The sequence below is a fragment of the Microtus pennsylvanicus genome, chromosome 12 (assembly GCF_037038515.1).
Source record: "Microtus pennsylvanicus isolate mMicPen1 chromosome 12, mMicPen1.hap1, whole genome shotgun sequence".
In the NCBI taxonomy this organism is placed as follows: Eukaryota; Metazoa; Chordata; class Mammalia; order Rodentia; family Cricetidae; genus Microtus; species Microtus pennsylvanicus.
The window spans coordinates 29,132,454-29,160,144 of NC_134590.1; the positions used below are offsets into that span (position 1 = coordinate 29,132,454).

A 27,691-nucleotide genomic window follows, 5' to 3' on the forward strand; every position below is an offset into this window, starting at 1 on the left:
TGAGGCAGAGGATGATTGCAGGGAAGCAGTGGCTTCTGGACACAGCAGGCAGCTGCACAGAGGGACTCACAGCCGTTGTGACAGTGTCCATAAGATCTGTGCAAGCCCGAGCCAGACCAAGTTCCGTGATGGAGAAGGGAGGTGGGACGGAAATCCCGTCCTTAGCTTCTGGGAGAGGGAGAGGCAGTTTTCTGTCTGGTAGGTCAACCGCACTCCAGTGGAAGGCACACGCCACAAAATATTTGGGCAGCACAAATTGGTCTTGACAAGTTTAAGAAAAAAAAAGACACAAAGGTAGGGTTGGGGAAATGGGGGTGAATCTGGGAAGAGTTAAGAGGGAGATAAATATGAACCAAAACACATTGTACAAAATTCTCAACTGATAAAACTACAACCCCACTAAAAGAATTTGTGGTTAATCCATCATATTCAGTTACAAGCTCTAGGTTAAGTGTAATGCATGCTGCATCTTCCAGTAAACCATAATTTATTTTTACCCCACTTCAGATGCCTTTTTTTTTTTTTTTTTTGGAAATAAACAGCATTTGCGTGTAGAACTTTCTAGGCGTTTGAGTTCTCGAGTCAAGTCATTGCTGTGGACATTTTAGAGGGCCCGTTCAGAGAGTGTTGGATTCCGGGGTCCTTCTGAGGGACAAGGAGGGAAGTAGCCATTTTTCCCCCCCAGAAAGGCGACCCTGGGGTACATAACTTTATGAATCTGGAGGAATCAGCTCATTTTGAGAACTTGTTTGGAGTTGAATTTTGTTGGAAACACATGTTTCAGAAGTCAAACGATAAGACAGCCCTTACCTCTCCCACGCCTGCACCCTTACCGTCCTCTTCTGGTGATCCTTTGACCCTCTTCTGATGTAACTTAAGTGCTGTTGAGACCACCAGCTCCATTTGAGACAAGGTCTTCTGCAGCCTAAGCTGGCATCTGATGCACTGTATCGAACGCCGGGGTCCTCCTGTCTCCACCCCCACGTGCTAGAATTACAGGCATGTGCTACCACACCCAGCTTAACATGCTATTTTCTTAAATACAGAATCCAACACTGTGTTCTTCTGTCACTTGCTTGTTTCACGTAGCCAGGTGGTCTTCTCATGATTGTTCACAGTGCGTCTGTGTTTTGCAGCTGTGTGGAATGCATAGCCCCCCCCCCCCCCCGTTTTTTCACACATCCTTCTGTGTTTTCTGCTTTACTTTTACAAACGATCCCATCCTAATCTTGCTATCCAGCTGTCTCTCTGCTGTACAGCAGTTGTAAGTGGAGGGTGGTATTTCCGAGGTCACTGGTTAATTGTAGACCTTGTGAGGGGAGGGCACCACTCCCAGCATCTGGGAGCACCTGTGCCCTCAGGGCCCCTGTGTAGGAAGAAAGGTCCCAAGTTCCCTGATGCTGTCTGTGTCTCTAAGCCAAAGAAACACTATTCTGTCTGACCCCGTTTCCTCAAGAAATAAGTAGCCGTGACTGGCATTTCCTTTAAGATTGTAACATACTTGAGAAGATGGTAGCGGCGGAAAAGAACCGTTTAAGCTAGAGCCCTTGAAGGTTAATTTGCATTGTCCTGTGTCTCCAGATAGATAGCTGAAATACTGTTTGTTTTAGAGACAGGCCCTGGCTGGCCTGGAACTAGCTGTGGGGATTAGACTGGCTTGGAACTCATAGGGAGCTGCTCGCCTCTCCCTCTTGAGAGATGGGATTTGAAGGTGCCCACCACCACCGCTGCCCAGCCTTGAGATGCTTTTCCCCTTACACCAGCTAGGCCAGTGCTCTACCACTAAGCAACATTCCTAACCCTGAGGGTTTTTTGTTTGTTTGTTTGTTTTTTGCAACAGGGTTTTTCTCTGTTTAACAGCCCTGGCTGTCCTGGAACTCACTCTGTAGACCAGCTGGCCTCAAACTCACAGAGATCCTCCCTCCTGCCTCTGCTTCCCGCCTGCTGGGATTAAAGGTGGGTGCCACCACTGCCCAGTTTCTTTAAGTATTTACTTATTTTTTGCAAGCACGATCTTGACCAAGTTGTCAGTTGCAATACTTATTTTCTCAGTAGCGTGTCCTGTGGCAGCTGCTAACTGAAGTGCCATGAACTTCGGTTTAGCCCTGACTGTTAGGACTAACCCTCTCCCGTTCCTGTCTTCCAGCCTTCGACATTCTGCACTCTGCTTCACCCATGGAGAGTCACCGCTGCCGCTTCCCAGCGTGCCCACTTCAGTGCCTGTAAAGTACATGCTCCAGGTTGAAAAAGCTTCTAGATGGATCCTTTCCAAGTTTGGTGTCTTTTCTACAAACCCTGTGCCTCAACATCCATTTCTAAGTGGTAAGGATGTGTACCTAAAAAAAAAAAAAAATTGAAGTTTGTTTATTTTGCATGTGGGTGAGTACATGTGTTATGCCCAGATCATGGAGTTCCCCCAAAACCAACTAGGAGACTGATCCTGTTTGTAAAAGCAAACAGCCTTTATTATACAAGTTTGCAAACTCCAAACTTCGTCTCTCCTTGTGTCTAACATATTGAAATAATTGGAGAGCCCTAAGCTCAGTTAGGATTGGGTTTTTGTAGTAGCAAAGATAGGGGTGAGAGATTTCTAAGCTTCAGGACCCCTGATTGGCTGACATTTGTTGAGGGGTGTCCTGATGAAAAGCAATGGGGTGTGCTGGCAGGTGATCCTATCTACAACGGTTGGAATGTTAGGAATTTCCTTTGGATGGTCTGTTCCTGGGTAGTGCCTGGGTAGTCTTGAGTTTGTGGTCTTTCTTCTTGCAACCAGGTATTGCCTTAGGGAAAACTACTGAGATCCAGGGTTCTATTGAGCTGTCTTGCTGGGTCCTACACACTCTAGCATAGCAAGGTGGAGCTTGTGGGAGTCGGTTCTATCTTCTATCACGTGGGTCCTGTGGACTGAAGGGGGGGTTGTTACGCTGGTGCCTGCCCCTTCAGAGGATGCTGGGAACCATGAAATGATTGCTCTTTGGACTGCCTTTCCTAGGCTCTCTCTTTTTATATCTGCCATAGTTATTTTTGGTAATTTCTTCTGAACTACATCTAAAAGTAGCAATAACAGGTTTTTTTGGGAGCTTTAAAACAGTCTTTCTGTACTGTCTTACTGCTATAACATAATACCTAATATTAGTGAATGATACTTTGGTCGTTTGTCATTGCTATGACAAAATATTTGAGCAAGTCAACTTAAGGAGAGTAGAGATTTCTTTGGACTCGCGTTTCAGAGGCGTCAGGCTATGGTCAGATGGCTCCATGGCTTTTCTGCTGGCGGTAGCACTGTGATGGTAGAAAGGCATGGCAAATGGAAGTGACTGGGAAGTAGAGGAAGAGGACCTGTAACGGTCGCCTCCTCTTTCTGCTGTTCTTCCACTGGGGTCCCTGGATTATGGGGCATTACTCCTCCACTCTGTGCGGGCCTTGCCCCCTCAGTTGCTAGCCAAGTCAGTTGATTCTGCCCCCCCCCCCCCCCCCCCCCCCCGCGCTATTCCCAGATCTTAAAAATACCTTATTAGTTTCCTTATAGACTCAATGTAATCGCTCGGACAGTCCAGAGTAACAGACACACGAACTTGGGGTGTGTACTTGATTGGCCTTTGTTTCTCCGTGATTTCTTCCAGTCCTGGTGATTGGAATTCATGCAGAAACATCCACGAACATCTTTAGAGTTGGGGTGTGATGTCAGCTGCTTTTAGTGCATGGCCCTGCGTGTGCCTTTTCATATGCGAGGTTTACTCAGAGAGTGTCTGTGGACAGAAAGGGCAGAGGAGGAAGATTGAGCAGAACACATAGCTACAATGGGAGACTAACCAACCAAATACAACCCAATTGAGAGAAACAAACAAACATTGCAGGTGTCTGTGAAGCCCCCCATTGATTGACGTGTCTGTGTGATTCCCCTCTGTTGTGCAAAATGACAGTTCTTTTATCCATGTTTCCTGTTTGATTGTGTGAAATGCCACCATTTGTGTGTCCTTTCTCCAGCTGATGGAGTCCAGTTGCCCTGGATTCTTTTGCATGCCTTTTGTAGGCATCTTATATTTTATTTACTGTCTTACATGTCCTCTGGGATGGAATTGGTGAATTGTTTCTGGACGTGTAGGGCACATGCCCTGAAGAATGCTTAGCAAAAGTACGGGGTGCGTTAGTTATCTGTTGCTCTGTAACCGAGTCTTCCCTAATGTCCCAGTTTACCCCAAGTGAGCATCATTCTCTGACAGTTGGTGTCAGTCTATTTCTTTGGGGTGCAGCTTGGTTGAGTGCTTCTAGCCAGAGATTCCCATAAACTGCTGTGATGATATTTTCTGGGGCCATCATCATTTCAGCTGGGGGTGGGGGTCACAGAAACTTCTGTGGTGCATCCCAGCTCACCCTTGTGACTTTTGGCAGGATTTAAATCCTTCCTGGCTGTTGGTCAGAATTTTGTTTCTTTCTCTTTAGTGTATTTACGTGTTCTGTGGCATAAGACACATTCTTACTGTTGCTCATTAATCGCCCTGTTCCATCCTCAGAACCTTTTCCTGTTCCACAGTTGAGCTGGTTGAATTGAATGGATTCACAGTATCCATTCAGTGTAACTCTCCATTTGTCCATCCCCACAGCGCTGCTTTTTGTTCAGGGTCTGATGGCCTCCTGTGCGGAGTCATATCAGTATTTCGCTGTCTATGGCTGGCTTATTTCACTCAGCATGTTATTAAGGTCATTTATGTGCGGCATGCATCAGAATATCATGTTTTTGTTTTCTGTTTTTCGGACAGGGTTTCTCTGCATAGCCCTGACTGTCCTGGAGCTGGCTCTGTAGACCAGGCCATCATTTTTTTTTTTTAAAGGCCAGATGGATACATTATGCTGGGACCCCACATTTTAAAAAGAAACGCACTCCAGAGACTGAGTTGTTGCCTTTTTGTTGCCGATGGGCTGCTTTGCTGTGAACACTGGCATTCTTTGGCATTCTATTTTCCCAGGAAAGTCTCCAAACCCACTCCATGTTGAAGAGAAGGGCTTGTGTATGGGTGTGAATACCAGGAGGTGGGAGCCATTGGCATGCCTCTCAGACATACCATAATAATCCTCTGTGTAGTTAAGCCAGCAGCTGGCTATACTTATTTGGAAACACAATAGCTTATAAGATGTTATTTTGCAGTCATCTATAATAGTTTCGTGGATCCAAAGACAACATCCACAAAACAAGGTATATTGAAAGGAGTTACTTCCTATTTTTTTTCCTCTTTTAAGAAAACCATTTAAAAATTTCAGTTGATTTGTTTAAGTATAAGCAGGTGGGGCTGGAGAGATGGCTGAACAGTTAGGGGTACTTGCTGCTCTTTCAGGGGATTTCAGTTCAGCTCCCGGTACCCGTGGCAGTTAGCCCACAACCTGTAACTCCAGTTCCAGGGCATCCACGGCCCTCTTCTGGCCCCAGTCACAAAATAAATAAGATAAAACACATAACACAGGTTATGTTCTTCTCTCTCTTTTTAATATAAACTGAGTGTACTCTATACCTTCCTTCCTTTGTTTGACATATTCTGAAAATCACTCTCTACCAGTTTTTTGGTTATCTTTTCTACAGCCACAGAAGACCTCACTGAACGTATCAGAACTGGGTTGTTCCTAATCTTTTGCTAATATGAAATACACCGCGGTGAGCACGCGCATGCTGCTTTTAATTTCGCGGTTCCGTACTTCAGGCGGTACTTAGAAGTGGGTTTCTGCAGTCAGAGGCTAAAACCCACTTCTAAGTGTAGGTTTATTAGCTACTTCCAGATAGAGCCTGAGAGTTAAGACTCAGCGTTCTCATCAGTGGGTGTTTGGGTATATCCGACTATGTCATAAAATATGTCTGCAAACCTTTGGGGGTTCTACTAAGTTCATTTCCACCTTCCTCCTCTTGAATGAGATTGGTTTCTGTATTGTAAAGTTGCGTTTGCATTTCTGCCTCGTAACTGTCCATTCCCTTAGCCCCTCCACTCTTTGGGGTTTCAGTGTTTTGTTTTTTTTTTTTAATAAGCTATTTTATTATAAGGAATACCAACTCTTTGTTTCCTCCTGACAGCAGAGATAGTCTCTAATCCACTTCCTGCCTGCTTCATTTTTTTTTTTAATCCCTTCTCCATTGGGGGACCACTTATTTTTCTGATCATTTGATGTTTGATAGTTCCCCTTAAATAGCCCAGACTCCATCTATTTCTTCAAACATTCCCCAGATAGAATTTGACTTTGTCCATGGAACCAGTATTCCAGCATCCCCTTTATCAGCTGTTGGTGTGGTGGCTATCTTCCTAGTTGAGAAAGAGAAGGCCCTTTGCGGCTTTATTTAAAATGAATGCAGTAAGTAATACCTGAAGTCCTGCTGCTCAGCAGTAGGTGGTAAGTCATAATCCCTGCCCTTGGGCAGTCGTCTCCTTGGGGAATCCATATTAAACGCGGGTCTAAATGTGTGGTTAACGTGTCAAGAGAGAATTCAGGGGTCTGGGCATTATTAAATTGGAGAGGTTATGGGTTGCAATTTGATGATCATTTAAACTGAGATTTGAGAGATCGCGAGGCTTAACCTGATGATGAAAAAGTCCTGGTGGCATTTTGTAGTCACCGGAAACAGTGGGGAAGGATGCTGAGTCAGAGTGGATCTTGAAGCAGATGTATGACACCTGGCTAGCTTGAAGGAGTTGTCTCATTGGCTTTGTTCAAAGAAAAAATATTCCTCCTCCGAGAAACTGAGGCCCAAGACTGGCGAAGGGAGAATGCAATCTGAAGAGAGCCTGGGCTGCCTACCTAGACCCTAGCTTGACTGGATTTAAAATCAAGGATGTCACACATCTTGAGTGTCTGAGTGTGTTTCCAGATAGGGTTAATGCAGGAGGGGAGACTTACCAGAGCCACTATCTCATGTCCCAAAGTCCAAGACTGAATAAAAAGGAAGAAAAGGAGAAAGTGAGCTGAGTACCAGCATCCTCTCTTCCCATTTCCTGATCACCAGCACCTCCTCCCCATTTCCTGATTATCAGCACCCCCTCCCCATTTCCTGATTATCAGCACCCCTCTCCCCACTTCCTGAGTATCAGACCACCCTACTCATTTCCTGAGTACCGATATCCCCCCATGTTGACAGATGTTTATGTCCCACCTGGTCCCACAGATGTTCAGCCCCAAAGAAATACACAGAGGCCTACATTAATTATAAACTGGTTAACCTATTAGCTCAGGCTTTCCTATTAACTAATTCTTAAATCTTAAATTAACCCACAATTCTTGTCTGTGTTAGTCACATGGCTTGGTACCTTTTATCAGTAAGGCCTTCTCATCTTGCATCCTCTGTGTCTGGGTGACAACTGTAGACTCAACCTTTCCTCTTCCCAGAATTCCTCCAGTTCTGGTCATCCCACCTACACTTCCTGCCTGGCTATTGGCCAATCATCATTTTATTAAACCAGCAGAAGTGACAAAACTTCACAGAGTACAAGACCATTGTCCCACAGTACCACCTCCCTATTTCCCTAGCTATAAAAATGCCAGGAAGGCCTGCCTGTCAGCTCCTACTGAGAATGGACTATGTTTGTCATAGCACCGAGGAGAAAAGTAACCCAGAGATCCTGGGAAATGAAGGAGGAAAGGGTTTGTGTGGGTTCCCAGTTGAAGGTACAGTCCGTTATAGTGGGGATGTCGAGGCAGCAAAAGCTTAAAGCAGCCGGTCATATTGTGCCCGACGCCCGTGCTTACTCTCTCCCTTCTCTCTCTGTCTCTGTCCTTCTCCCTCATTTTCTCTTACACAGTTTAAGATCCCACACCACAAGAGCGGGGCGCCCCTCTTAATGCCCGTAATCAAGATGATCCCCCACAGGCCTCTCACTTGCCAGGTGATTCTGGATCTCATTAAGTTGACTTTTGAGATTATAATACACATTGATTTTTTTTCTTTTGTCTTAAAAAATAAGTGAAAATAGAATACAGTGGAGAAAAATCACATGGTCCCTGAAGCCACTTGGGGCATCATGGGACGCCGTGCACGGAGAGGTAGGCCAGTAGCTGTACGAAGACAGTGGTAATATACACAGGAGTGATGGTGCCTGTTAGTTCAATTGTGGACAATTCTTAGTTCTGCTCCACGGCTAAACTTATTCCTTGTATCTTATGTCTGTGGTCTCTAAAAGAACTCTATAGGCTAGTCAGATTTAGAAAAAAAAGTTCCACCCTGTTTTAGTCTTTTAACATGCAATCGGCTTCAAGAAACAACTTAGAAATGGCAGATGATTTAATGGCTGGGGCTGTAGCCCGTTAGTAGAGAGAGGGCTTGCGTGGCATGCACGTCTCCTGGGCTCGATGTCCAGCAACACACGTACAGGGTGAGGTAGTGTATATCTCTTATTAATTCCAGCACTTGAGGGTCAGGCGATGCAAGGCCAGGGTGCCTTCCATGAGACCCTGAAAACCTCATCTGTTCATCTAATACTTACATTCTCAGCAAGCCCCGGTAGCCCTTCACTGGGGAGGAGTGTTGTCTTACCTGGGGATGAGGTATTATGTCTTTTAGATTCCTGAGGCTCCCTTCTTGTGGGCAACCAAGCCAGCCATGTTTTCCCTCCTCAGCTTCTCCTCAGCCTGGTTTTCCATCATGACACATCTGCCCACACACTTCTACCCTGTTTTTTCCTGTTTCCTGAAGGCTTACACCTAACTTCCCCTAATCCGTTTAAGAGCCTGTCAGTGAGATTTAGTCTTGACCTACATATCCTGTTTTCCTTTATTGCTAATGGCAACTCCAAGACTCACCGTAGTCTTTGTTATATTAGGAACACTCCTGGGTTTACTCGTAGTGGAAAGAACTGTATGTTCTTCATTTCAGAGCTCATGGGACTGAAGAGAATTTTGTTGAGTTGTGTGAGATTAGGAGCCGGAGTCAGGGGATCTCTAAGAAGAGACAGGTGTCAGATACAGTGCTTCGGGCACCTTGACCAGAACCATCAGGAAGTGAGTGACCTTATTCCGCAGAAAAGCCTGACTTGCCTTTTGAAGCCATCTTTACCCTTCAGCGCACGTCAGATAGCGCTCGACTCTCCACACTGATTTGACAGAAGTGTGTTCCTGAGGCGGCAGCAGCAGTGTCCTGGGGACTTGGAGGAAAGGGTAGTTAGGACACTAAACGTGCAGTTTTCATGGAGGCAGAGAATAGCCATTAAAGTTGTGACCGTGGAGTATATTTAAAGGTACCTGGGCACCCCCTCATACATCATGTGAAGGGTCGTCCTTCTGGCTGATTTTTTGGTTAGAAGTGATCATTTGCTTATTGACGGGGTTGGTTTACCTAATGCTCACACGGGTATTGTTTGTACACCAGGGCTGGTCAACGTGTTTCATTTGTGAGGAGATGGTGTGCTTGCTCGTTAGAGACAGCTTGTACGATGACTATTATTACAGACAAATCCTTCTGGGTTTTTTCTCTCCCTCTCTTCCTTTACACGAGGCTGTCGTGTCTGTTGAGTTGTTGTGTCTTAGTGTTCTGTAAACTGCCACTGTGCACAGCTTTGTCAGGGGACACCACTGTTCTGAAATCATAATGGAAATGGGTTTTTGTTGAGGGCGATAATTGCTGATATTTATTTTATAGAAGAATTTTCAGATATTAATCTTCTTATGTCTTTGGCCCAACTGTTGAATTAAAGAACTGCTTTTTGTTTTTTAGTATTTTTATACAATGAAATTTTGGATCGTTACCATATGGGACTTATTTTGGGGGGATCTGAAATGTAGGAGAACATAAGCTTTGATTTTATTTATTTATTTATTTATTTTTATTTTCAAGGCAGGGTTTCTCTGTGTAGCCCTAACTGTCCTAGAACTCACTCTGTAGACCAGGCTGGCCTCAAACTCAAAAGATCTGCCTGCCTCTGCCTCCAAAGTGCTGGGATTAAAGTCATATGCCACCATGCCCAAAAGCACAATTCTTTTAAATCCATTTAAAAAGCAAATTGCCTAAAAGACATACTGCAATTTTTAAATATTTCAACAATATTAACGTTAGTGCCTTGCTTATGTTAAGGTCAAATATTGCAATGGAATTTTTAAATGAACTTGCTTAAGTTGAAACTAGGAATTTGAGACTTAGTTTCTGGGAATAGGACTTTAGAGTTTTCAAAAATAATTTCCAAACCTTAGGTATTCATAGGTAAGACACAAATTACCTTGTGCTGCTGATTGCCAGTAATAATATATTTAGTGAGAGTGATAAAGAAGTTATCTATGAAGTGGAGAGTCTACAAAACCAGCAAATTCCGTGTCGCTCTTGGTTTGATGGGTCTGTGAACGGCTTAGAAGGTGAAGTTGTCAGAGACTGCATGCCCTCCACATGGGGCATGTAACTGGCAGCCCTGCTGAAGGAGCCTGCCAAGGTGGGAGAAATGCCTCTGTCTCACCTGACCCCTCTCCAAGTCTCCCCCTCCCCATTTTATATGAGAATTAGTTTTTAATATAATGACAAAGTGCGTTCTGAAGCTTGGCGTGTTAAAAGACAGCTTTTGTCTTTTCAGCCAACACGTCTGTACCATTTTGAAACATCCTCCCATGAAGAGGTTAAGAAGGGTCTGAGAACTGGGTGAGCCACACCCATCAGGGCACATCTCTGGTTACAGACCCCATCCTATCCATATTTGCATGTCGTCTGTAGGGCGTGGCTTGATGGACAGGTGGGCGGTTTCCGTGCCACCTTCGGTTCTTGGTGCTTAGTTTCTAGAAGGCTTTAACAACATCGCCTTTCCCTGCATGCAGTGGTTTTATACCCATGGGCCCTGGTGCCTTTGCAGGGGGCGGGGCTTGAACAGCCCTTTCACAAGTCACCTGAGACCATTGGGAAACACAGATATTTATGTTACGGTTCATAAAAGTACCAGAACTTTTACAGAATGTCAGGAACTGTGTTAAAGGGCCGCATCATTAGGAAGGTTGAGAACCACTGCTCTAGTTCATCTTCCAGTTAATGTTTAATTTTGTCTTAATGTGATTTCTGGGTATCTTAAAACCCCGAGAGAGAAGATCAACATAAGCTAGATAGTGACTCTGGTCCAGAGACCGTACTTATTCCGATGACTCTGAATTCTGTGAGACTGAGCCAAGGACCAAGTATGCTCTTAAAACAGAGCTGGAGTAAAGCAGAGGGGGCACATGGATACTCAGGAGAGATTTTCATACAAACCGCAGGATGACGGTTGATCCTTCACGTCCTTTTCAGGTCCACCCTTGAAGCTGTGTGCAGCTGTGCCCAGCGACACTGTTTAAAAGCGTTAGTCTCCTTCTTCAGGATGTTTGTGCTTTAGACTGGAGATTATTTTTAAGAATCATGGCTGAAATGAGGCTGTTACTTCCCTTCACTACTGGACTTGCATAATTAGACCTCACCAAAAAGGATTAGGGTTAGTCTATGTTATATAAAATTGATCTTTGATTTGTTGGTCACAATATGTTTTTTTAAGTTTCACGATGAATTCATTTCATGAAATATTTAGTAGAAATTATGTGTTAACTATGTTTAATGATCCTCTTTTTGAGAGTTCTGAAGTTTAGATCACATAAGGATGTATTGGACCTAATCTAGAAAGGAAGTAGAAAAAGACAAAATCTCTAGTAAATTGGGAGTGTGGGAATCATGGGGGTAGGAAGGGAGGGGAGTGGAGAATATATAGCTCAATACAAACAATAAAATTAAAAAAAAAGAATGTATTGGAATCACAGTTGTATTTGCATGCTTAATCGGATGCGCCTCTGTGTGGTAGCTTATTGTGTTAAGAGGACCAGATGTTCGGTATTTCAGGGTTCATTGATGGGGCTCTCAGTTCCTCTGTCTGTGAAGCTGAACCTCACACAGGTTGTGGTTAGTTGGATTATAATGAAGGCGTGCCTGTGGGGGACCAGCTGTAGCTAGTCCTACCTAGTGGCTGGCTGTCAGTGACGGGTGCTGGTTTTGTTGTTCTTGAGGGGTTCTTAATTGGTTGGAAATTCTAGGGTGTCATTCTTGGGGTGCAGCGAACCAACTCTGAATTCTCCCCTCCTATATTTGTAGTTTTCTTAGACCAGAAATAACCACCGTGGAGAGCCTGTTTGTGGGTGGAGTCGGAGGGGCCTTGGTGATCCCTGTTTTGGGGGCCGTCTCGGCTGCTGGTTGTGCGCTGTAAGAGGAGGAGTAAGCTCCGTGGCGTGTTTGTTCTATATGGTCATCTGTAGTGACCAAACCAATCTGGAATGTTTTATTACTAACTTCGAAATGTATTGTTTTCTGAATAGAGGATGTTGATCTGAATAAATTCCTTGTTATCTTTTACACATTTCTTAGGGAGGGACCATCAGCTGGGCCATCGGTACCCAGCACAATACTTCCTTTCATGAATGTGGGGAGGAGGCAGTAGCAGATAGTCACTTCAGAGGGCAGAGCCAAGAGCTGTTATGTAACCGGGGGCACGCGATAGCATCTGGCTGTAGGGACCAGGCACCCCGGGAGCCGTGCTGGGGAGACTTCCAGTGAGGCAGTGCTGTTTACTGAGTATGTAACTTAAAAGGCTTTTGAGGAATCCCACTTGGAGTGGGAGACGGACCTGGGAGGAGCTGGGGGAAGACTGGGAAGTGAAAACACATTGTGTGCATCTGTGAAATTTTCAAGGAATTAATACTAATATATTAAAAGGAAGAAAAAAAGAATTACTCTCTTTCTTAGCTTTCTACATAGAAGCAGAAAGCCGTTGGAGTTATAAACTGTTTTCCTAATTTGTCTTTGAGCAGGGAGGGCTGCCCCCTCCTCCGTACCAACTGAAGCCTATCTGTTTTGTGCATGACTGTAACTCAGATGGACTCATAACTTCGGAGCACCTAAATCATGAATGTCTGTCTTCTGTTTTGTATGGAGACCCCTTCAAGGTGGCTCGTGTGCCGCTATTCAAATGCCATTGTTGGAGATTCTAAGGAGTTCTGTAGGACAGCTAATGACATGAGATACTGCTTCTGGCTGGTGGAAATGCCATGACAATAGCTGCTTCAGAGATGTCCTTAAAAAAGAGGGGGAAAAAAAGACAGGATCTCAGGCAGCCTGGTTGACCTTGATATGGTCATGGATGATCTCGAATTCCTGAGCCTGTTGTCTCCAGCTCTCAAGTGCTGGGTTATGATGTGGGATTCCCATCTGTGTGCTGTGAATACCATTGGTGAATAAAGAAACTGCCTTGGCCTGTTGATAGGGCAGAATTTAGGTAGGTGGTGTGGCGGGGGGAGGGGGGGTGGGGGGGAAGGAAGGGGGACTAAACTGAATGCTGGGAGAAAGGAGGCAGAGTCAGGGAGAAGCCATGTAGCCCCGCCAGGGACAGACGTTGGAACTTTACCGGTAAGCCACAGCCATGTGACGCTACACAAATTACTAGAAATGGGTTAAATTAAGATGTAAGAGTTAGCCAATAAGAAGCTAGAGCTAATGGGCCAAGCAGTGATTGAAATAATATAGTTTCTGTGTGAGTATTTTGGGTCTGAGCTGCCGGGCGGAAGGGAAATGAACAAGCAGCCTCTATTATGACGGTTATACGTGAGTACCAACAACATGCCTTGCTTATTTGTTCCTAGGGATCACAAACGGGGGCTCTGAATGTGGGCATGTGCTCTGCCAGCTGAGCTATGTTCCCAGTCCTTTTCCCTTTAACACTCCTTGATATCCTCCTTCTCCATCCACATTAGTCCTATTTTTTTTTTTTCCTTTTCTGCAATGCAAAGTTTCTACTTTTCTTTAGTCTTTGTTTTTGAGACAAGATCTCTTTCCCCCCTCCCTCCCCATACGTAGCCTTATCTGTCCTGGAACTCACTCTGTAGATCAGGTTGGCCTTGAACTCATAGAGATTCACCTGCACCCCTGGCAGGTTTCTGTTCCTTTAAGGTAGGCCTCATGCTAAGAGCAATTCACATCTAGAGAGGGATGGAACTGGAGCTGGGTTTTAAAATTGTCCCTCATAGGAAACAAAGTTTGGATGCTGCAGAAACATCTTCATCTGAAAACCAGAAACCTTTTTTTTTCTTTTGGTAATATTATAGATATTTTCTAAGTAATTTAATTTAAAATGTCAGGGTCACAGAAAGGTGGGTTTGTATTGTAATTTTCAGGAGATCGTGGGAAGTGTTATGTTCATGTTTTTATAGTATAAAAATACAGGGAGTTACACATTGTTCTCATCAAACACTTGGTTGTGGATCAAAATCAAAAGCCTTTAAATAGATTTTGCCCCTATGTAAATTAAACCATAATGAAGTATTGAAAGTTAATGTATACAGGAACAGCTACGATGCCATTGAGAATTCTGTTTGTTTTTGAACAAGCTATTGTGTTTAAAACAAAAAGTAGAGGAAACTGCAGCTAAGAACTGCTTGGCTGGGGACTGCCGCTGGTCACCGCTGGACTGAAATTTGCTGTTGTTTTCCTTTTGTATTGGGCCTATAGCTTTGCTTATTTTCTTTTAAAAAAGAATCATAAACAATTAATTTTCATTAAGCTAACAAGAGAAAAAGTAGTACCATCCAAACTAAACGCTAGTAGTTTGAGTAAACTTTAGAATAATGTTAAATGAATTGTTCTTTTTTTTTTTTTTAATTTATTTATTTATTATGTATACAATATTCTGTCTGTATGCCTGAAGGCCAGAAGAGGGCGCCAGACCTCTTTACAAATGGTTGTGAGCCACCATGTGGTTGCTGGGAATTGAACTCAGGACCTTTGGAAGAGCAGGAAATGCTCTTAACCACTGAGCCATCTCTCCAGCCCCATGAATTGTTCTTATATCACTTATGGACACACATTTGCTTTATGGGTGTTTTTTCTGGATGTGTATCACATCCAGATGATATATATATGAACACACATAAAATACATATTTAAAAAAATTTAGAGCTTGTTGATGAGTTTTCAGATAATCCAGAATGATTGATCTGTACCTGGCAGCATGGAGGCCCCTGGTATTTCAGCAGCGAGACCTTGGCAGTCACATAGAGTTTGCGAATTGACAGTTGAATTCAACACATGTTTCTTTCATGTGCGACTATTTATAGGAGAGCAACTTTGCCAGTGGGAAGCAAACTGGTGTGTGCACCCTTTAGAGGAGCTCAGGCTGCAGCCACAGCTCGGAACCACAGAGTTTTATAGCAGGAAGGAAGCCTTCGAGGTCATTCTCCCAGGAGTGTGTCTGAACACCCGCTTCTTGAGCCCCATCCGCTTCTTGAGCCCCATCCGCTGTAACCTGTCCATGGCTCGGGGGATGGGAAGACACTCAGCCCCTGCTCCTTGCCAGCTGAAGACAATTATTTTCATGGAGAATGATGGAAGTATCTTTTTTTCCCCTAAATTCAGATATGATCACAGTATACTGTAGGTACCTCCGCGTGTACACATATGTTCTAGAGAGGCGATCACAGTATACTGTAGGGTGCTCCAGGTACCTCCGCGTGTACACATGTGTACTAGAGAGGCGATCACAGTATACTGTAGGTACCTCCGCGTGTACACATGTGTTCTAGAGAGGCGATCACAATATACTGTAGGGTGCTCCAGGTACCTCCGCGTGTACACATGTGTACTAGAGAGGCGATCACAGTATACTGTAGGTACCTCCGCGTGTACACATGTGTTCTAGAGAGGTGATCACAGTATACTGTAGGGTGCTCCAGGTACCTCCGCGTGTACACATATGTTCTAGAGAGGCGATCACAGTATACTGTAGGGTACTCCAGGTACCTCTGCATGTGTGCATGTATACTAGGGTAGGTTGTTAAAGAAAACAGAACTGTGAATAAACTTTTGGTATATTTTTAAAATTGTGGCGAAGAGCTTGAGAAACTTCCCTGGTTCCTGTCCTCCCACCGCCTTGTGGGGTGTGTTAGCTCTTGCTCCCTTTGTCCTTAGAAAGGCTCCTTAGTCTCTCCCTCACCCTTGCTACCTGACTCGGAGGTCAAATGCTTCCGGTACACAAGTCAGGTGATATTTCCTCAGAGGCGCACTCCACCCTCTTTTAAATGCTGGCCTCGTCTGTGCTTAAATAAAGCTCTTTGTTGTTGCAAACTGTGGCCCTGCGAGTGCCTAGCTTGACACCCAGATATGACTCAGGCACCAAGAGAATTTGGATTATTTAATACTGCTACATAGTAAAATGACTTATCAAGTGTTCATGTGGGCACACACAGAGACGTGACTGTGCTCCTGCAGGGCGGGATATAAATGATATAAATGCCGAGGTTGTCTTGGAGAGCCAGCATGGCATGCCGGAGGTTTGGAAAAGGCCTTGGAGTCTGTTCTTATCTGTGGGAGCTACTGACAAGCACACTGAGATTCTAGGAACTGTCGAGGTTTACTTCAGTTTCGACTTTGCCTTAAATAGTTTTGGTCTCGTTCTATTTATAATCATTGAATTACCTGCCTTTGAAGATCTTGGTAGAAGTGTTTGTATAGACGTTATTTGAATCATCACATCTACTTTTAAAGATTAAAAAAGCAAAACAACGTAGTTAAAAAAATGAGACGGAGAGGGGGAAATGGAGAACGGATGCTGGTGTGCCCGCTCCTTAGCTCAAGCTCTTGTGGCCTCTGTACCGTTCTGGTCCGTGGCCCCTGATTATTTTGATGTGTGTCCTATGTCATAACACCCCATCCATAAATATTTCAGTGTGACAGAGAAACAAAACAAAATTTCACCATGGAGTCCTAACAGACAAGGACTCCCCCCTTTAGCCGATAGAGTAGACTCACAGTCTTTTTGGAGAATTTGCAGAAACACAGGAACACTGACTGACATTTAAGTGGAGAGGGGGCTGCTGAAGTGGATCTAAAGGGGAGGAGGTATGTTAATCTCTGTTACGTTGCCTCGGGTTACATGCCTGCACACACATACGCATGCGTGTGTGGAGAGCAGAGGACAAGCTCTGGGAGTCAGGTCTCTCCTGACCACATGGGTGCTGCAGATTGAACTCAAGTTGCTGGGCTTATCAGCAAGAGTGTTACCACTGAGCGGTCTTGCCAGGGAAGAACGAGATCTTTGAAATGGTAGCCAAGAAATTTTCAACAAGTACATGTACCAAAAAATAAGATCCAGGTATAAGACAACGGTTAAGGCCTTTGTAGCACACAGTGGAAAAAAAAGGGGGGAGCAATGAGCATTTTTGAGCAGCCAGTGTGTGCCTGCATCACAGACAGGTTAGTCTGGGAGGAGAGCCAAGTACATTTCATACCGTTTGAGATAGCAGTTCTGTTTCAAGACTCACTTTTGAGGAGGAAAATTAAAACTCCGCACACAAACTGCCAATCAGGATATAGTAGTATTGCATGCAGCCATGAAGAACGGAGCTTAAAGCTGAACAGTAGAGAAAGGAACAAGTGGAGATAATATTATTCAGTAACCACTCGAAATTGAAGAGGGGCATTCTGTTTAAAATGTTTAATGTATAAAAAAACTAAACGGAGTTAACCCAGACATTACTGTGAAGCACAAAACTATTAAACTATAGGTTTTTAACTTTAAAAATGTATCTTGGGGCTGAAGAAATGGCCCAGCAGTTCAGAGCTCTCGTTTTCAGAGGGTTTGGGTTTGATTCCCAGCACCAACATGGCAGCTCACAACCTTCTATAACCCCAGTTCAAGGGTCCTAACTCTCTCTTCTGACCTCTCTGGGCCCCAGTCATGTGTGTGTCGTGCACATACAACATGTAGGCAAAACACTCACACATAAAATAAGAACCTCTAAAAATATCTCCTGATTCATTTTGTGTATTTCCCAGTGTTTTGCCTTCATATATGTATGCATACCGCATGCATGCCGTGCCCACAGAGGCCAGAGGAGGGCATCGGACCCCCTGAGCCGGAGTTAGAGGTGGTTGTGAGCTGCCAGGTGGGTGCTGGGAACCACACTCTGGTGTCAGCAAGAGCAGCAACTTCTTTTAGCCACCTCTAGCCTCCGGTGTGGGAATTCTGACAGACTTTCGTTTATTGCTTTATTGGAGAATTGTTGCAGGTTTTGTTGTTGATGGCATCTGTGATAAACAAGCTGAGCTCCCCGCCATAGATCAAGCACTGTTTCAGTGGTTTTCAGTTTTAATTCTCACCGCAGCCCTGAGAGGTTTTACCACCCTTATTTATGGATGAGCGAGTGAGTGTAGTCAGTCATAAAGACGGAGTCTCTCCTTCAGGGTCTGTTCGTGGCTTTTAGTTGTGAAGTTCTTTTTTTGTAATGGGGAAGTCACTCTCAATATTTTGGCTTCTCCTCTTTGTGCTTAAAAACACACAGTGAGTGGCAGTGTTAGCCGAGTGTTTTCGGCTTTATTTTTTAAATTGTATCTTTTCATCTTGTGAATATAGCATTTTCCCCCCTTCTAACTGGTCCTTTGTTTTGTTCTTTGACCACTGCAATATTTCATTATTCCTAGGAACAGAAGGTCGAATATTCTAAAAATGTCTGTTTTTATACCAGATCATTTAAGGTAATTTTCAAGGATGTAATGCACTTCAAGCATATCTCTATCTCTCTGTCCTCCCTGCCCCCTCCTGTTAGCTCTCTTTGTCCCTGGACAGTTTTGTCTCTGCTTTCATGCCATCTGTATGTGTATAATTTTGTGTGTCTACACAAAGCCTGGGAACCACAAATGTAAGGAAGCATGCCGCAGTTGTCTGCCTGAGAATGGCTTCATTTAGTGGTGTGATTACCCCTAGTTTACTTTCCTGTAAACAACGTGCCATTCCATTTTATTGCTTGAGAATTTCTTGCGTGCATCTAATGGGATTGTTAAAAATATAGTGTGGTTTGATCAAACCTTTCCCCTTCCCTTAGCCTCCAGTTTCTTCCCCACTTCCAACCCTTGTTTTCCTTCCCAACCTCATGTGCTCTGTTTTTAACCCAGAGACTCCACTTACTGTGCCTAAGTGTGGATATCCTAGAGCATGAGGAGCCTCTCAGGGTTCGAATTCCTAAAGAAAACTGGTCTCTTCTCTCAGCAGCCTTCAGTTGCCAGTATCTCCCCAGCTAGGGAGGAGAACTTTGTGCCCTTCTTCTGTCTATGCTGACGTTTGGGCTGGCTTGGTCTTAGTTAGGGTTTCCATTTGTGTTTGAAGTGACACTATGGCCTCCGCAACTTTTATAAAGGAAAACATTTAATCGAGGTGGTAGCTTACAGTTTCAAAGATTTAATCCACTTCTGTCATGGCGCGGAGCATGGCAACGTGCAGACAGGCATGGTGTGACATACTGATATGCAGGCAACAGGAAGTAGACTGAACGTCACACTCAGTGAAGCTTGAGCAAAAGTGACCTCAAAGCCCTCCCCCACAGTGACATACTTCCTCCAACAATGCCACACCCCCTCGTAAGCCACTCCCTTTGGGGGGCGGTTTTTCACACAGTCAGAGCTACTGTGAGTCCATGTCTGCAAACTGTTTTCCTGCAGATACCTACTCTTTGGGGTCTTCAATCTTTCCACCCCTATCTCCTGTTATGATTTGGGAGGAAGGGGTTTAGAGCTGAGAACTCCACAGCCTCTTGTTCTCTGCCCTTTTCCTAGCTGTGAGTCTTGGATTCATCATCCTCTGCTGTAGAGAGAAGCATCTCTGATGAGGGTTGAGCGATGAACTAATCTGTCCGTCAACCATTCCTCTGGCTGGATGAAAAGTACTGTCCATTGTATATGGGCCACCTGTTCTTGCTCCATTCTCCTATTGAGGGGGACCTATGCTGGTTTCACACCTTAGCTGTTGCCAGCATTGCTGGGCAGACCGTGGTGCTGTCGCTAAGAGGTAGGTGACTTGTCTTTCAGGTGAACTTAATGTAGCTAGGTCACACAGTTGGTTGCTTGTAGCATTTGAGAAAACTTGATGCCAGTTTCTGCAGTGGCTGGCCTACTTCACGTTCTCACCAGGAGTGTATAAGGGTGCTTGTTTTTGGAGACAGGGTCTCATTATGTAGCCTTGAGTGGCCTTGATACCTAGACCATCCTGCCCCTGCTTCCTGAGAGCTGGGATTAAAGATGGGTGCCTCTGAGCCCAGCAAGGGTTCCTTTTGTGATCATCCTTAAAATAAATTTGTGCGTGCGTTCCTGATTATCTTTCGTCATCATTGGATGAAGGATGATAGACTTTTTAAAAACCTTTTCTTGCAAGTGGTGATACTGAAGGTGACAAATACCACTCCTCTTTGAATTTAGAGAAGTTGATTTGGTGCAATAAATTTGGGAGAAGTAGGTCATCTAAATCTTCAGTGGGCATTTGTGCTCCTCTGGTTTCTTTTATAGATGTCAGACTTTGCTCGACTTGTTGGAAGCAATAAACAGAAAGAAGAAGGGAGATTTATTAGGCCACAGCCATTGCCTGCTTCATGACCTTGAGCTGCTTAGTGAGGTCCCTTTCTTTAATTGAAAAGTTGGATTAGCCTGGAAGCTCTCTTATTGCCAAGATAACTCATCCGGTAAAGTGCTTAACTTGCAAGTATGAGGGCCTCAGTTCAAGCCCCAGAACATTCATGAAAATACTGGCTGTGGCTTGCAGCCCCTGTGCTGGAGAAGCAGAGGCAGGGGATCCCTGGGGCTGGGTCTCTGAGTCTGTCCCCTGTGGTTGTCCTCTGCGCTCCACACGCATGCACATGTAGGCATGTATGTACATGCGCTCACACACCTGAACTCACGTAGGTATTAAGACTCATATTGCAAATTGTTTGTATAAAAGCGTATAAATTATGCTCTTGAAACTTTGCATGAATTTTCTGCCGTGTTTGATCTTACTAAACCGCAGGGTCATAATTAGGTAAATCATTTTCCATTGCTTAATTTTAAAAACTATCGATGCAATAAATGTACACATTAATCAGTGGCCTTAATGACCTCCAAAAATGTTCCAACCATTGCGATTTTAAGTAGAAAAGACACTCCCCCTGCCAGTGGACCACATGTTCCCTTTATGTGACAAGCAAGAACCGAAACAATTTGGCTAATTAATTGTTAGTTTCGGGCTGCCTATGTTGTTCAGCAGGAAACACGACTTTCTGCCAATCTGCGGATCTCAGTGGGATTTGTCAGCCTACATGGAGGAAGGAGAGAACCAATTCCTGCAAGTTGTTCTTTGACACCCACAGTGTGCCACGATATGCACACAAGCATGCATGCACACACAATAAATAATATTGAAAATATTTTCTAAAAGGATGGTTTCCGTTGAAATGGTAGGGCTTTGTGGTGTTTCTCTTGAGTGTGTGTTCCTTAGCATCTCATTGGATAACTTCCATGAAGACTTTTAACTGTGGGTTTGGGGCATAACTGCAGTTGCTTAGAGAATAATTAGCAAGACCTGGAAAACTGAGGTTAGAAGATCAGGTTATTCTGGGAAGGGTAAAATTACAACACTGTAACCTGACTGTCTAGAAATTCATGAGCAGTATGGCCAGAATGGAAGAAATGGTCTGTTGACATTTGAAGCCTGCTACTCTGTAGTATGACCAGCACGATTCGGGACCGCTCCTGTTTGTTGTTGTTATCAAGAGTGAGTGGACAGAGGCTGCCATGTGTGTGCTGCTGTGTGCTCTCAGGCATACGCACGCCATGTGCTGCCGGTGTGTTCCTCCTCCTATGACTGTGCACCTCATTTCCTGACAAAAGATTTTTCGCTGAACCCGAAACTCACCATTTCAGCTGGGCTGGCTAGTGGGTGAACTCCCGAGGTCCCTCTGCCTCATATATATGCGTGTGTTATCCACATACACATAAGTGCAGTGCCTGAGGAGGTCAGAGGTGTTAGATCCTGGAGCTGTACTTACAGATAGTTGTGAGCCATAGGACATGGGTGTTGGAACCCAAACTCGGTCCCCAGCATTGTCTCATCCCTACTGAAGCAGCGCTAAGATGAGAAAATATGAATGCTCATTAGAATATAAGTGGTACACTCTAGTGCAGTGCTTCTCATCCTATGGAACACAACCCCTGGGCGTCAAAAGACCCCTTCATAGGAGTCACATATTAGATGTCCTGCATATCATATATGTGCATTAGGATTCATAACAGCAAAATTAGTTATGAAATAGCATAATTATGTTTGGGTGGGCCACCATAGTGAGGAAACCGCGAGGAGGTCACAGCATTAGGAAGGCTGAGAACCACTAGTCTAGGGGGTGGTATAACTCATTCACTGTTCCTCTCCTCCATAGATGGTTCTAGTTTATAAACATTTATCAGCTGTGTGGTTTCTGCCAGTTTATGTAGAGTACAGCTATAGTCATATGTTTTTAGAAGTTGGGGGTAGAAGGACATTTATGAGTTGGAGACAGGTTCTGCATTGATGTCTGCTGTATTCTTCTGTATTTACCCCCAAGGTTTCCTCTTGGTTTTTAAGTCTATGTAGAAACACAGTGAATATTTCTATTGATATATTTTGACCATATGCCATTATTTTTCCTGTGCCAACATAGAAATATGATAAGAGAATTGTACAAAAAGTATATATTCATTTTTCAGCACATAAGAAAATGCGTACACTGGTGTGTTTTCGTTTAAATAGTGAAACATTTCTAGAAGACTCCCCAACATTGTGAATGAATATCTGCTGATTGCTTCCCTTAGATCGAGTCCTGTGACACTGCTGTTCTGGCTAAAAAATGCAAATTCAACAGAATGTTGATAAATTTACCTGCCGAGAACGTTGCTTTGTCAGCAAGAGATTTAGTGAGTTTTTTTTCCTTTTGTTATGCTAGGTCATCATTATACAACATCTTTAGTAGGTTGTGTGATATATCTGAGATTATATTCAGTACAATTTGTTTTCATATTAAAATTTTGGGGCCAGCAAGATAGCTCAGTGGGTACAGGCACTTACTACCAGACTGACAATCTGTGGAGGGTCTCTAGAGCCCATATGGTAGAGGAGAGATCCAGTTTTCAAGTTGTCTTCTGACCTACACACACACACGCATGCACACATACACACATATATACACACACATAGAGACACATATACACACATACACATAAACACACAGACACACAATTAAATGTAACAAAAGTTGCGCCTGATGGGAGGTGATAAAGCAATTCAGAAGTTTAAATATAAACCTACTTTTAAAAAGTTATAAAAACTGGGGCTGGAGAGATGGCTCAGTGGTTAAGATTACTGGCTGCTCTTCCAGAGGACCCGGGTTCAATTCCCAGCACCCACATGGCATCTCACAACTGTCTATAATTCCAGATCCAGGGGACCTACACCCTTTCATAAACATATATACATATAAAACACTAATGCTCATGAAAATAAAAATAGATATTTTTTTAAAAGTTATAAGAATCATATAGCATTTCTAAGTAATTAGACCAAAAGTTTGAATTGTGATACGATCACTAATAGTTTTATGAATCGTTATTTTTCTTTGGCAGTTAAATGGGTGGAAGAACTGCCACAAAATTTCCATCTTTACAATTTCTTACCAATTTGACTCACAGAGTGTGTTTAGTGTCCACTTATTTTTGAGTGAGGACTTTATATTTTATATTTTATACAGTCATGGGATGAAGCTGATTGCTGCAGTGTGTTTTCCATAATTGGTTTGGATGTCCCAGGTGTGGTGATTGTAAGTGGATGTGAGCGCTGTTGCCTCTTTACTCTCAAAGGCTGTGGGAGTTCTTATATAACTTTGAAAAGAGATTTGTTTTTATTTTTACTTATGGGTGTGTCTGTCATATGGGTGCAGTTTCTGTGGAGGCCAGGAGAGAGCGACAGAGCCCTTGGAAATGAAGTTACAGCTGCCAGTGCTGGGATTTGAACCCAGGTCCTTGGAAGAGTAGAACGTGCCATTGACCTCCCAGCCATCTCTCCTGCCCCCTCCTTCTTCCCCCTTTTATCTTATGAGACCTCACAGGGCCCTGGGATAATTTTAATGGTAGGCTGGCTTTCATGTCTTGCAATGCGTTTCTGTCTTTGGTTGAAGCATGATGTCATTCTAGGTTGCCGCATGTTTGGTATTCAAGAACAATATAGAATACATATGAAGTTAAACTGAGATTTTCAAGTTGGAATCATCTAAGTAATTGACCTAATCTTTTTTTTTTTTAAAGTTAATCCTTTCCATAAGATTGTATAGGAATGCTAGTGTTTTCTACAATGTTTCTTTAAGGATTTATTCATGATATTTTATATGCATGAGTGTTTTGCTCACATGTATGTCTCCATACCACCCGTGCGCCTGGTGCCTCTGGAGGTCAGAAGAGGGCCTTAGATCTCCAAGAACTGGAGTTATAGATGGTTGTGAGTCTCCTTGTGGGTGCTGGGAATTGAACTGTGGTCTTCATAAGAACAACACTTGTTCTTAATGGCTGATCCATCTCCCCAGCCGGTGTTCTTAGCAACCTTTACCTAAATGCTCAGTGAGGCAGACTTCTCATTAACAGTAAGCGATCAAGTTGTCCCTTAACACTGAGCCCAAATCTCCCACGTGGCGAGGACCCTCTCCACATTTTGACCTATTCCAAGCGCACAAATACTGAGACTGTGCTAACGAACAGCCTCATCTTCATTCAGTGTTCATTGTTTTGCTCTGGTGACTTTTGCGTATCGTTTCCTACATGAGTGAGTATCATGGAGACGTCCCTCAGATGTCTTACTAAATGAGGATGATTAAATATCTGGCATTTGTGCTGGAGTTATTTCAAAAATTGTTTTGGAAAAGAAAAGGAGATTGAGAGTGTTGTCTGGCGTCCACTCTAGTTCCTGGATTTAAGTGCAGCACGCCTGGGCCTGGAGGCCCTCATTTGGGCCACTGTTGTCTTTGTTTACTGCCAGTCTAAAGAGCTGTGCCTCCCTCTGCAGGTGACAGTCATGCCTGTCAAGCCTGATGTCCCTTGGCTCCGGACAGAATTCACTTGAGGTCTGCCAGACACCAACTTGCCTCCTTTATTAGATGTTGTAAAGTTAAAAAACTAGGGCAGTGATCTCATGTACAGCCTGCGCATGGGCAGTTAACGTAACTGACCTCCACTGTCTCAAAAGCAACATTATAAAAGTAATAATAAATAATAAAAATTACTTTTTCTACAGAAAAAACAATATTCTCCTTATCAGTGAATCCTGCATGAAGTGGTGTGTAGGGAGACAAGAGGAGAAGCTGATTGGCACCTCTCCATAAACCCCCACAGAATAAAAAAAAAAAACCCTTGGGTACCAACATCTCTCCAAACCCCAGTCCTAGTAAAAATATAAACACCAAGGAAAACCAGAACCAAGTGTGTTCCTGGGCAATCACACGTCTGTTCAGAAGGGAGAACTTGAGGGTGGGAAGGCTGCTTGTCTGCTGAGGCACCGGAGGCTGTGGGACAATCTGGACCTGAGAACTGGTGACCTACTGCTAGGAAAGCTTGCTGCGTGGGGACGGCCAGGAGTGAGGCCTGACGGGAGCCCAGGCCTCAGGGCACGCTTCGTCCTAGGTGGAGTCACAGCATCCCGCTTTTGCTCACTAAGCTGCGTTTATTTCTCCTTTTTACCCAGTTCTTATTTATTGCTTGTGTGTCTGTGGCATGCATGGGTGAGTGCTGGCTCATGTGTGCCACCACATGCGTGGACGTCACGGGACAACTTTGTGGAGTTGATTCCCTCCATGAACCCTGGAGATGCGACTCCAGGCCGTTGGGCTCTCAGGACGAGCACCTTCCCACGCAGCCATCTTCCTGGGCCTGCAGCTGTATTACCCTACTAGTCATGTGCTCTGTGAGCCGTCCTGAAGGAGAAGGCAACCGGTTTAAATCTCAGAAAGTGTTATGCAGTGTGTGACTATACCAGTAAGCGTTTGTAATATGGGTTTTATGCACTTTGAGGGAGAAAAGATGCCATGTCCAAAGACAAGGAAATTATCAAGAATATGGCAGGAGTGTTGGAATGTGGATATTTTTCTTTTTTCTTCTCTCTCTCCCCCTCCCTCCCCCCTCCCTCCCACCCTCCCTCCTTCCTTCCTTCCTTCTTTCCTTCCTTCTTTCCTTCCTCTTTTTAATTATTTTGGGACACAGTCTTTCTACATAGCCCTGGCTGTCCTGGAACTCACTATGTAGAACATGCTGGCCTTGAACTCACAGACGTCTGCCTGCTTTTGCCTCCCAAATGCTAGGACTAAAGGTGTGCACCACCACACCCAGCCTGGGTATCATACATAGCTATATACACATATACATATACGCACACACATATATATCAACAGACATAGCATATACACACATATATTAATATTTAGAAATACTTGATGGAAAGTAAAATGTTCCAGCAAATCTCAATGATTCTGATTATGAAAAAGTGTGATGTTTTATATATACTTATATATTTAAAATATGTTTATATATAATTTGATATTATATATAAATATATACTTATACTATATATAATGCTTATATACTTATAATATATTTATAAAATTAGATTGGGGCTTTGAAGATTTAGCCTTTGCTGTGGTTTTGTTGACTTGCTCTTCTTAGTAAATGGTATTTTATTGTTTTATAACTTGACTAAAGGAATTTCAAATTGAGAGTTTTAAGTCCGAAGATAGCATGTCAGAGTTTACCCTTTCTCTTGGGTTGTATATTAACTCCACTAAGGAAAAAGTGATGTAAAGTGAGACGAGTTTGAGTTTCAGAGAACCGGCCCATCTAACTGTTGAGAAGTGCTGAGACCCTCAATGGTAGTAAGACACGGAATACCGTGACGGCACCTGAGCCTTTACAAACGGCAGAAGAGCAGCTCTCTGTGGTCACCGGCTCCATTTTTAGCCACTTACAGGGAACTGCAGATATGCACAGTAGTTCACTGTCCCAAGATCTTTCCAGTTGCTATAGTAAGATTTGGAAAAACACCCATCCTAAATCAGCTTCACAAGTATGGTTCCTAGTATGTACACGAACTGTTTGGCAATGCTGTATTTTAGCGTGTTATATGACAGTGTGTTAAACGTGGTACTGAACAAGATGCTTGGATATTCAAGCAATGTTTGGTAGTTGGTGTTAGAATACCGTGGGTACTCCAACGGGCTACTGTGTATTAGAAAGGCCTTTGTTTTAGAGTGGGGGTATATTCAAGTATCTCCTTGTGAAATGCTTGGATGTCTGCCTTTCTGCTTCAGAATAATCTGGAGGATGGGTGGGACATGAAGCTATGAAAGAGATATGATATTCTATGAACTAATTGTTGCATTTGGGAATAATGGAGGCATGTCTTTATTATAGCATTCTTAATAATTTTACACTAGTTGGACAGTTTCCGTAGTTTAAGGAAAAAATAAGTTACATGTCATATTGGAGGAGATAGTAGCACTGGGTGAGTGATTGTCCCAAGGGGGGGTAGATATGAATTAACGCTAAGATATCCTTATTATAAACATCCCTGACAGGAAAATGTTGTGTTTTGTTTTTTCTCCAGAGACGAAGCCATTTATTTGAATCTGGGCAATTAGCCTCTAAATGCTCAATTCTCCAAACTGCTTGAGAGTCGTGCAAGATTAGATGCTCCATGTCCCCACCGAGAACTTAGTCTGGAGTGGTACTACGGTAAGATCACAGGACATATTGCGCGTCAAGGCGACTAAGTGCCTTAAAGCCTGCTTCTTAGCCCCCAGCTTCGATGACAGTTTCTGTGTTACTCATGTTTCCGGAACATAAGTGTTAGACCTGACATGGTTAACTTAATTGGGAAGAGGT

General features: G+C 43.7%; 1 protein-coding gene across 3 annotated transcripts in view; it reads left to right on the forward strand.

The window, feature by feature from the left end:
• The window catches only part of Fryl (FRY like transcription coactivator), a 225,016-nt gene that overhangs the window by 37,193 nt on the left and 160,132 nt on the right, over window positions 1–27,691 (forward strand). For 2 of the 3 annotated variants that reach the window (XM_075943110.1, XM_075943109.1), the window contains exons 2-3: window positions 2,147–2,322; window positions 27,414–27,541. Coding sequence is in view for 1 of the 3 variants with exons in the window: in XM_075943111.1 (XP_075799226.1) it covers window positions 2,232–2,322 (91 nt within the window). In the remaining 2 variants the exon portion in view is untranslated. The remainder of the gene's footprint in view (window positions 1–2,146; window positions 2,323–27,413; window positions 27,542–27,691) is intronic. The other variant, XM_075943111.1, reaches the window with a different exon arrangement.